Genomic DNA, 12007 nt, shown 5'->3' with positions numbered 1-12007 from the left:
TAGAAGAAAGTTTAATTATTTATCCCTAGATAATGCAAGTAAAATTAAATGTAACTAAGTGCTAACTGTTCTTTAATCAAAGTTGAATAGTTGAACTTCACATTTAACAAAGGCAGAGCTGTTCCTTAAACAAACACCATCAGAGCTCCAGACTTCTTACCCTCTGTCTCTAATTATGCTCAGTCTTTTAACACTGGGATTTCCACAGAAGGTCTCCATTTCGTGTACTCAGTAGATTGTATCTTTGCAGACCATATGAGAGTTTTCTCATTGACAAAATAAAGTAGGCTGGCAGTTTAAAAGAAAAGTCATGTCTGGCTTCTGACAGGATTTCAGCTTTAGAAGTCTCTACCAAGTTTGTATAAATGCCAGCCCTCGAAAAGCCATTCCACCTTTTTTTTTTCTTTCATTCCTGACTACATCAAGACAAGCCACGACTATATAAAGTATGGCAGGGGGAGGGAAAAAGGTCAAATTACACACAAAAGCATGAGGGGTCCACTTTTACCAACATCAGCCAAGGGTATGTGTTGACATGAAAATGTAATCTAATAGAAATTATGAGCAATGATTCAAGACAGTGTTCATAACAGAATCAGGGTGGACTGGGTGGGGAGGGTGGATATTATGAACACATGTGAACACATGTGGCCCAATGAAAATTTCTGGCGGGTAAATATATAAAGAAAAGGCAAATAATTAAACGTAATATAGGGAAAAAATGGATCCCCAAAGTGTCTGATATTCAAACTATTAGTTTGAAAGAGATTTAAGAACATTTAAAGGTACTCTGGAAGGCCAAGGCAGGTGGATTGCCTGAGTTCATGAGTTCAAGATCAGTCTGAGCAAGAGTGAGACTCTGTCTCTAAAGATAACCAGGTGTTGTGGAGGGCAACTGTAGTCCCAGCTACTTGGGAGTCTGAGGCAAGATCACTTGAGCTGAAGAGTTTGAGGTTGCTATGCCCAGGGTGAGGGCAATAAAGTGAGACTCTGGCTCAAAAACAAAACAAAACAAAACAAAACTAAGGACTTTAAAATGGTGAGTTAATTCAAGGAAAAGGAGGTGTTTTAAAGGATAGAATTATATAATAATAGTCAGGTGTGGTATCTCACATCTATAATCCTAGCACTCTGGGAGGCTGAGGTGGAAGGATTGCTTAAACTCAAGAGTTCCAGACCAGCCTGAGCAAGAGTGAGACCCTGTCTCTACCAAAAAATAGAAAAATTAGCCAGAGATAGTGGTGGGTGGCTGTAATCTCAGCCACTTGGGAGGCTGAAGCAAGAGGATCACTTGAGCCTAAGAGTTTGAGGTTGCTGTGAGCTGTGATGTCACAGCACTCTACCCAGGGTGACAGAGTAAGACTCTGCCTCAAAAAAACCCCAAACAAACCAATCTCTCACTGATAAGTAATAGTCAGATAAAGATAAACACAATTTAATAAAAAAAGGATTATAACAACAGAAAGAACATACGTATCATTTACTTGAAGGAAATGTAGCTTCCCTTCTTAGTGTTTGGTTCCCTCTTCCCTGATACTCAGCCTACCTGAGAACACTGAACCAGCAATCCAGAAAATTCTCTCTACACAAAGTCCTAACTCTGAATTTAAAACTTGCTCTGTAAGGCGTTTTGTTACAAAACCTCAAGACAACAGCTCTTACCGTCCCCTGGGTCGACAATCTCCACCATGGCCACATCAGGGAACTCCAGGGCGGCCAGCACGGGCTCGGACAGCACCACCTGGAAGGTCTCGGACTGCTCGTGCAGCCCGTCGCCCAGGACCCGCACTCGCCAGGCGGCTCTGCTCTGGCCGGGGTTGAACTGCACTTGCTTCTGCGCTTTGCCCTTGAAGTCTCTGTCTTTCTTGGCCGTCCCGTCTCTCGTGCCAATACCTTCAGAAAGATAATATCACATTCCTAGTTTTACTGCCACTTGGATTATTACAGTTTTCCTTGTCACACTTCTGCATGTCACTTTATCCTGCAGAGAGCAAAGCAGATTCTGCTTTCAGTCTGTGAACTGGCTAGCTGGGTCTGAAGATGAGCGCGTTCTCCTGAGGAGTGGGGTAGCTCACGGTTTTGCTGGTTCTTGCCCTGATGGCGTCTTTGCCGTATACTCTTTGGGCTAAGTTTGGGTCAGAGCTTCCGGTGAAGGACGACTGAGAACATCCATGTTCACGGTGTCCACTATCCTCACTCTGACAAGTTCACATAGTTCTAACACGCTTCACGTTGACTGGATTAGGTGGTGTGTATTTTTAAAGCCTAAGAAAAATTCTCTAATAAGAAAATATGGCTGATAAGCAACTCTGTGTGAGTCAAAGGATTCTTTTATAGTAAGTCATAAATAAATAGTTTAATTTAAACTATTAACATAAAAAGTTATAATATTCCCTAAACACTTAAGAACTAGGACTCTTAAAAGCTCCAATTCAATGTTTGTCAACATGGTCCCTGCCAGATAGATCTCTGTGGAGCACCCAGAACTCCATGAACCATGTGAGTAGAACTGGAGAGCTAAATAGAAATGGTATTACGAGCAGTATGCTTTGCTTACTCATTCAAGTTCAACTTCAGTTAGCAGGGAATGCGGAAGAATCCCTGAGTCCCTAACCCCCTGCAACACGGTCTTCTCACTGGTACTGCATTAGGTACTCAAACCACAGGGATCGTGTCCAAAAAGTAGTGAACAAATTCAATGTTATAGAAAAATTATAAAATTACTCCAGTAATTGTACTTGTATCCTTAAGAATAGAATCAGAACCACTTAATGAATCAAGTTGATAGGATAATTTTTAAATATATTTCTCTGAACATGGGCATTATCAGAGAGGAAGGCAGGATGGACAGATTTAAAAGCTAGAAAAATAAACTCATGTGACTGTTGAACTTTTAAAAGCCTGAAAATAAATTATCTCTAACATTTCTCATTTAATTAAAAAATTACGGTGGTTTTGGAAACTTCCTTTTATTTTTCAAACTACAAATGGAACTGGACCAGGATCCATTTAGCCACAAATATTTATCAAATACTTAACTATGTACCAGGCCCTGTTGCACAAGTCAGGACTGTCATCAGAGAATGAAATGATGACATGGACAAAAATCCTACCCTTATAGTGCTTATACAAGATTAATTTGCATATTTGTTTCTTTATCTGAATATATCGGTGACCATTAATCTTAAAAAGAGGATAAGAATGAAGACTTTATTAAAAATATATCTGTCTTCACATAGCTCAGATAGATAATAGATAACTGACTGAAGTAAACACGGGATTGCATTGTTCTTTTTTCAGTAGCAGGTAAAACACAAATTATTTAATGGCAAGAGAAACAAGGACACAGAAGCAGGAACCACAGCACTGTGTACCTTGTTGAATGCTGCAGACCCCTCTCCAGCCCTCTTGTTCCTAGCACACAGAAGGGTTGTCAACATCTCCTGGCTCCACTACAACTCACTGCTGGGGCCCTGATGGAAGGAATTCTTCTCCCTGAGGTTTCAGATCACACGTGCTGCTCACTGACCCAGCTACTCCCAGGTGCAAAGATCTGCTAGTCTGCCTCTGATAGCTGCTGCCTGCCTTACTGCTTCATTTGGTTTTACCAGCAATGTATTATTTCCCTGGAGATTCAGAAGGCAGTTAAAAATGAAGAAAGAATCAGTACCATACAAGGAATCCCCACCCCTTCCAACCAGTCATCCTCATGGCATTACAGTCAACTGTCCACCTGACACAAACCAAGCTGCAATGCCAAGTTCCACCGACTGCTCGGAAAAACACCCAGGAGTCCTTCACTTTGATAGTTAAAGGAAACTACCACTGCATCCTTTCCTTTGACATGGAAAAATAACATGGAATGGAAGCAAGGTACTTGTGGAATGAGAGATGAGAATACGGTTTTCTATTCCATCTTGACCCCAGCTCTGGAAGTGTAGATGGTGGAGAATTCTACACACGTAGAATCTACAGTTCTGGAGCTACGGCCAACTGTTGGAGATTTAAGAAGCCTGTGGTGCAGGGGTTAAGAGTTTGGGCTCTGGAGCCAAATCCTACCTCTGCCTCTTCCTAGCTGTATAATTTTAGGCACATCACAGCCCTTCTGTCTCCTCTCCTATAAAATGAGGAATTATAAGGGTGCTCTTTCCATGAGGCTTGACTTATGTAACCATCAGAAATGAGGCCTGGCACATAATAAGAACTCAGTAGACCTCCACTGTCACTACCACTACTTAGCCTGGAACCTGAAACACCTGCCACGTAATGAGCACTCGTGACAATATTCCTTGAGTCAATGAATAAAGGGTTGTTGAAAGGAGCAAAAGAGAAAAAGTGTTTAATGGGCTTAAAGAAGCGTTTTGCCTTTAGTAAATGTTCAATAACCAGTAGCAATAAGATCTTTGCAAAACAAATATTACTGTGAAATACAAATGCATATTAATATTTAGTTTGCTAATGGGCTATAATGTTTATGAAATAATCATCTTTGAGAAAACACATCTACAAATTTCATGTAAGTTATGACTTTCTAACTGTGCTCAAGTGATATTTTGTCTTTAGCTACAAGTAATGCTATCTTTAGCTGTAAGTGATAGTTTTCTCAGTAGCTATAAGTGAAACTGTCTTTTGCTATAATGCAATCTATCTCACTGGAAAAGTTCACAAACAAGACGACTGTGTGGGAACAGCTACATGAAACATACTCATTGTAGAACTTCTAGGAGGCACCTTTCCCTCCATGCTGTTTTCTACCGCAGGTCTGAGCAGATTCCATCCCCATCTTCAGCGACTGATGGATGTGGACCAGACACAGAAACCCTTCCAGTTTTCTGTCACCCCAGCTACTGTGTGAACAGTAAGATAGAGTGAAGCTCTAGAGCAGCAGTTTTCAACCTTCCTAATGCCACCTTGTATTTTCATTACAACCCACAGGTTGAGAACCGCGGCTCTAGAGCCTTCGTAGAATCGCGGGTACCTCCACATTCGTTGGCAATAATGGATCACAGGAAAACAGAATAACAACAAGAAGTGTTCTTGTTCGACATCTTAGTGTTCAACTCAAGGGGAAAGAAAGCGGTAGAGGAAAAAATGAAAAAAAAAGGTATTAAAATCTTTTTCAACTCTTTGCTTTTTCAATGCTATCTGCTGGTTGTACATAACTAAATCGACTCACTAGGAGTAGGAATTCAGGTATAAAACAAATAGATAAAAATTCTCACTAATTTCTAAGGTGCTCTGTTTTTTAGTTATCATTTTCCCTGTGGCTTATTTGGTATATTTTCAAGCACAAAGCACAGTTGAGACTAATTGCTCACTGGCAATAAGACAGGATCTGCAGGGCATGTGTCCATAAGAGAGTGTGACGGCAGCATTACTGGGTCCTGAAAGATCAAACACAGTGTCCAGGACAGCCACACACAGGAGCACGCAAACAAAGATGGAACCAGAGGTGCTGGGACGGCGGACAGACCAGCTCCTTGGAGCAGAGTAACCCCAGGGACAGGGAGAGCACAGAGTGAAAACAAGCCTTCCAAAGTTTTTTTTTTTTTTAAAAAAAAGTACCTTTAAAGTAATTTATATCCAGAATCCAAATATGTCAGGGGAAATCATAGCAGGTGGCAGGGGGTTGTGGCTGAGGCAAAAGTATGGTGGTAGCAATGGTGGTGCTGGGGTGACTCTGTGAGTGTGTGTTTCTGTGAATAGGGGTCTAGTTTTTAAGGCTTTTGAAGTTCATGGACCACTAACAACTCAAAATAATCATTTTGGAGACAAACATAGGGTTATTTTTTATCTTATCAACACTTTCCTAGATTCCTACCTCAGGTGATAATTTCATTCAAGGAAAGCTCTTTTACCCCCTTGAAAATTCTATCAGCCTAGACGTCCATAAACCAGATGGTACCAAAAATCATATAACTGCTTCAGGTGTTGCCATTTCCATCAACATACCAAATATTTTGTGCCAATTATATTACTGATTAAAATTACCAATATACTACCTACCTTCTCTACTTTATGCTTATATGAAATCAAATGTGTATGAGCTTTAATTGGGGTTGAATAAAAGGTTTTGCTCATTTACTTTTGACCTCCAGTTTTACTTAGCAGAAGTAAAGCTGTAGAAAATGATGAGCACTTAACCCTTTGCCGTTGGTTACAGAGAAGAGTCACAAGGCAGATCCTCCATGTAGCATGGAACTTTCAGTGACTTACGAGAGCGCTCAAATACAACACACAACAAATTACACTTCATTGCCTAATAAATCACTGAATAGTTTCTGTCTGCTTAGTAAAGTAGCTGTCACATATTTTTACACTGATGCTTCAGAAGACTTTCATCTTGTGGATAAATTTGTTTAAACCTATCCTAAGATCTAGTGACATTTGTTTTTATTTTTCTGTAAAGTTATTTTGTATCAGTAAAAGATAACACTTCCTAGAAGAAATGAAGAGGCACAACCTTGACACAGACATGTTGTTTCTTTAGCAGTTAAAGAACCTTTAAATGTCAACATCTCCCTAAATCTTTAAAAACCTCTGTGTCAGTGAACTACATTGATATTTTGATCACTAAAATAAAATTATAACCCTTGTTATAAAAGAAAATTTTGAGACAAAAGAAAAAATTAAACTTACTTATAAAGGAAGTTTCTCCCAAGTAACCTCTACGTTTAAGAATGACATCTAGAAATTTGGAGTCCTCGTTGACCAGGTAATATTCCTTTTCAAAGGAGATCCATGCCCAGTTCAGACGAAAATTCTGGTTGGTTAACCTGTTTCCACCTTGAAAATAAAAATTGAAAGCTCTAAATTAGTACTTTCTTGAATGAATGACTTGAAAATTCCATGTACTACTTTAAGGATGCATCGTTAAGAATCAATAGTGCTACTCAGCCTGACCACAAGTCTAGAAAACGTACGTGGAAATACAGCTTACCATTTAGCTGTTATACAGAAATGAGTGCAGAGTGATCAGCTGATAGCCATTTCTGATTGTTATACAGAAATTCAGTAGCTAGCATAACTCCTCATAAATCCCTTGCTTCCTGGGAGGGAGGTGGGCGAGGGAGGTAGAACACAGCTACCAGAAGCAACGCACTTTGATTTTGAAACTTAATATCCCAGTTGCAGGACAACGCACAAGCCACAAGGTGCCGCTGGAGAGCAAGTTTTCCTCCGCGAGGCTGCAAGGCTCCTTTGTGCTGAGGGTCGCACTTTACAAAAACCTTTTTCTGGTTCACAGAGCAGTTGGGTGGAAGGCTTTAATTATAACCACTTAAGGAAAAACAAATATCCCTTCTCCGCCTCCCTTCCCCGCTATATTCCACTCCATTCCTTACAGCAAACAGCCCTTTTCATTGATTTCCATTCCGCTCTGGAGATAAGGCTTTCCCTCCCACCTTCCCACCAAAATGGAGCCGGCTCCCTATCAGGGGAAAATAAACCTTGCCTGTGATCTCTCTTATGTGAAAGCTCCTGTGTTGGGTAAATGAAAGGAGAAATGGCTATCAGCTGATCACTCTGCACGCATCCGTCCACTTCTTTGATCTACACCAATTATTTCAGAGTAAGGTGAGGTTTATAAACAAAGGCATCAGTAATGCCTTTTAAGTCTTTCTGGAAAAGATTGAGGGGAAAGCCCAAATAATCAACACAGCTACAGGCGCAATTTTAATTCTACTTGCTTCTCTTCTGAGTTCACACAGAGAGAGCTTCACTAGAGAAACAGAAAAGAGATGGGAAAATATGAAGACTGGAACAGGCTGAGAGCAAAAAATACATGGAGGAACCCAGTAGTGAGCAAACCTGAAAGTATGTGCATCTTTGCTACAACTTTCCAAAGAATCAGAACTGCAGCAAGGTTGAGCTATCAATTTGATACATCCTAACAATTAAAAATAAATTTTCCATTAAGTTGAAATTAGGTAAGGAAGTGGATTTTCTTGTTTATTATTGTTTAATTGTTAATTAGCACAAGCCTTTGGGGCAGCTTTGTGGCAGTGTGCGCAAGGGATAAAAAGGTGTTGAAATCATTGGATCTTGTAAGTGCTTCGGTGAGATTTTTTTAGCTCCAAGAGAAGCAAGAATGTATTTGTAAGAAATCACTGATTGCAATATTCTCTATAATAATCCCAAAGCTTAAAAACTTTGGATTTACGCTGTTGTGGTACATAAGTAAATGAAATATTATCCAACTGCTAAACAGTAAATATGAAATTCTTTCTGAAACACTTAACAACACAGAAACAAATGGTCCCAGTGCTGTGAACATTGCTACACAAAGTGAGGCCCTAGGCTCTCTAGGGTGCTTGGTGTTTTGAATGGATGGGATTATGGACCTTTCAACGTTTACTTATTTTTTATAATATAAAATATCAATAGGCTGGAGCAGGTGTCCTCAAACTATGGCCCGTGCGCCACATGCAGCCCGCCTAGGACATTTATCCGGCCCACTGGGTGTTTTTGCAGCCTCTGCCTGTCCTGCTTAACAGCCGATTTGGCCCGGGGCCCCCAGTCCGGCCTGCCAACGGTCTGAGGGACAGTGAACTGGCCCCCTGTTTAAAAAGTTTGAGCACTCCTGGACTGGAGAGTAGGAATTTGTGTTAGTTTAAAACAGAAATTCATTTTGTGTTTGCCCTTATCAACTTTTGTGCCTGGCATGTTCTGGACCCTGAGCACTGTTCTGGAGGGGAGAAGCCGTGACCGAGAAGGGTCAGGCCTCACCCACTCACTCCTCTGCTCTCTGACTCCCAGGAAGTCCCTTTTCCAGACTTGTGATTTCTCATTTGAAGAATCCAGTGAGAGTGATAGTAATCACTGCCTGCGATTGCTTCACGGATTAAGTGAGATAACTACAGACACACATACGCCGATGCAACCCGGAGCTCACTGCGCCCTGCCCCGCGCACGCACCGACCACCACTGCCGACTGCGCCCGGACTGTCCGCCTGGGCGCACTGGAGCTCATGTCTCCCTGGCCCCGCTTCCTCCAGCAGTTGCCTATATCAAGACGACAGTTTCATGTATCCCCTCACCGGTATTTCAGCTCAAATCTGTGCAGATTTCCAGGTTTACTCTGCCCTACCCGGAGTGTTCCTGAGGCCTCTGAACTTGGCCAACTCGCAGTGGACGGCCAACATTCTCGTAGCTCCAGGGCTTTGCTTCCCTTCCTCTCTTCCTGTCTCCCTCATACTCTCACCTAAAATGCGGCTCCCCCATTGCTCTGACCACACCGTCCAGCCTTTAATGCTCCTTTATCCGTTTCCTGCCTGAAGCCTCCTGCAGCCATCCGCCCTCTCCTCTGTGTGACTCACAACTGTTCCCTAGTTGACTTCTCTTATTTATAAATGAGGACATTGGCTGATATCCTGTCATATTGTTCAGTTATACTAATTTACTAATTGTACTAACTTATGTCAGAAATAGTTTCTATTTTACTAGCACCAACACTTGGTCTTCTTATCTTTAAAAATGTTTGTTTTAAATTATGTTCTATTACTTGGAACATCTCCTAGAAGGTAACAGAAAATAAAGAATAGAATAATTTGTAAGCAGTTAAATTAGTGCATAAAATGCTCTGATTTCTAAATCAATTATTACATGAAAATAACTTTATGCCACCCATCTGTCCCCTTGAGATTCCAGCAAGCCGAGGTTTGACTCCAAACTTCTCACTGTGCTACGCCAAGCCATTTCTTGTCCCTTCCAAAACCTGTACTTCACACCTTCTCCCTTGCCCTGATGAGGAGTAGCTGGCCACAGCCAGCCTCTCACTGTTTTCTGAACAAAGATGGGGGTTGTCCACCTGCTGTGGGTTCTACGCAGAACACCCTTAGCTTTCCTCGTCCTTGTGGTGATCTCTATCTCTCTAAATTTTGACAATTTTTGGCTAATTTCAAGACTGGATTCTAACTCTTGCCTGAAATATTCTGGAAATATTTTCTAAATATGATGTATTTTAATAATAATGAGCATTGAAGGTCTCTCTCCAATCTTTATAAGACAGTAAGCCCCAAGGCAAACTCTAACAAACTCCGCTTTTTTTTTTTTTTGGCGCAGTTTTAGAGGGGCCGGCTGGAACCCGCCACCCTGGTATATGGGGCTGGTGCCCTACTCTTGAGCCACAGGCACCACCCTCTCCAGATCTTTTATTCTTTCAAATTTTTTTGGTAATTGTGTTAGTGACCCCTTTTCTAAAATGTCCTGCTTACTTCCTGAATACCATGTAAAGATTTTTTTTTTTTTTGAGACAGAGCCTCAAGCTATCCCCCTGGGTAGAGTGCTGTGGCATCACAGCTCACAGCAACCTCCAACTCCTGGGCTCAAGCGAATCTCCTGCCTCAGCCTCCCAAGTAGCTGGGACTACAGGCGCCTGCCACAACGCCCGGCCATTTTTTGGTTGCAGCCATCATTGTTGTTTGGTGGGCTCGGGCTGGGGATTCGAACCCGCCACCTTAGGTGTATGTGGCTGGGGCCTTAGCCGCTTGGGCCACAGGCGCCGAGCCACCATGTAAAGATTTAAAGTGATTATCTATGAATGCAAATTATTGGAATTTGTGTTTATCTCGATGACATTTCCTGGGACTATTAATGATTGAGGGGCTGTTTCCTTTCTACTCCATTATGGAGCAGCGCAGATGATCACAGGGATAGCTAATTTCATCTCCACTGGCACATTTGTAAAACTTATTTTTAGGTTGGTGCCTCTGTTCTGGAAGGATGATGTGCCAGGTCAATCAGTGATTTTGAATGACAAAGGCTGAACCGTCCGCCCAGTATTTCATATGTCTACCTATCAGCTTGAGAGTTTATTTGAAATAAAATCCAAGAAAAATTGCTTTGTAATACAGAGAGATGGTCCGGAATAATTAGGGAAAAAACTTAGAATTCACTCTAAAAATGAGATTTTTAAGTAAATATTTAATGAGAGAATATGAAGTTAAGTCTCTAAAGCTTAACTCAATAGAATTTAATACTGCATAATTCTTCTGAATCAGGCACATATGAATCATTTTTCATTTCAGAATTTGTAAATCGTAAGTACTCACTTATTATGCAAGAGTGATACATGGATTTGAAGAGCTAAGCTGTGGATTATTGTAACTACATTTATTAAAACTGTTATCTTGCATTAGTTGAGCTCTGTATTTTATTTAAAGGGGAAAAAACCTTATTTACTCATTTATTACACACCATGTAAACTCTTCTAAAACCTCAAAAATGGGAATAATAAATATCAACTAGCAAAAACTATAGTTTACTGAATGTGCAATTTTAGATAAATTTAAACAACTTAAAAAACTGACAAATTTGTACTTAAATGTGATTAGTTGCATTTCTAAAATAGATTCTGTCATCTGTGATGCATGAGGAGCTAGTCTCAACATCTCATTGGAAACACACTGAAGTCCGTAACTTGTGTCATAAATCCACACAACAGGTGCCGGACAGCTGATAACCACACTCCCAAGTGCTCTGTCCCCAAACCCTGACACTAAAGCCATTAAGATTTGGATGAAAAGGCTTCTTTTGAGCTTTTCCAGCTGGCCTTTAGACGTCTTCATTTCCTTTTTCATTTGAACTCAATAGTTTCTTTAGAATAACAAAGAATCCCAGTCTCCAATTAGCCCTCCCTAAAAGCACAGGGCTGCCTGATGCCTGCAAAGACAAGGCATTTTTTCTTCAGTTATATGAAAGTGGTGTCATAACTCTGACTTGTAATTGATAAAGGGGAATGCCTATGTAACTCTGACATCGAATTTCTTCTTGGAAAAAAGTTACTTAGAGAAGGTTCTTGGTATTTTCCAGTTTGGCAAAATTTCATTTGCTCAGAAAAAAGTTCAGCTTGGAAGCTGAACTGGAAATTGACTATACCGTTGAGTTTTTATATACATATAAAATTTATATGTGATTATATATGTATATATACATATTCCTTTCAATCAGCCACAGAAATAGATATTTATATTAGAAAAGATTAAGATAATGCTGGTATTGGCTTGGC

The 12007-nt window shown here is 40.7% G+C and overlaps 1 protein-coding gene across 1 annotated transcript in view; it reads right to left on the bottom strand.

Annotated features, from left to right (window-relative positions):
• The window catches only part of FREM2 (FRAS1 related extracellular matrix protein 2), a 198320-nt gene that overhangs the window by 110925 nt on the left and 75388 nt on the right, over positions 1–12007 (bottom strand). The window contains exons 3-4 of the mRNA XM_003799707.1: positions 6640–6786; positions 1663–1893 (exon numbers count right to left, since the gene is read on the bottom strand). Coding sequence (XP_003799755.1) covers positions 1663–1893; positions 6640–6786 — 378 coding nt within the window. The remainder of the gene's footprint in view (positions 1–1662; positions 1894–6639; positions 6787–12007) is intronic.

This window comes from Otolemur garnettii, unplaced genomic scaffold (assembly GCF_000181295.1).
Source record: "Otolemur garnettii isolate 467f Iridium unplaced genomic scaffold, OtoGar3 scaffold00154, whole genome shotgun sequence".
Lineage (NCBI taxonomy): Eukaryota > Metazoa > Chordata > Mammalia > Primates > Galagidae > Otolemur > Otolemur garnettii.
The sequence above is the reverse complement of the archived record's forward strand: the minus strand, read 5'-3'. Positions and strand labels throughout refer to the sequence as shown.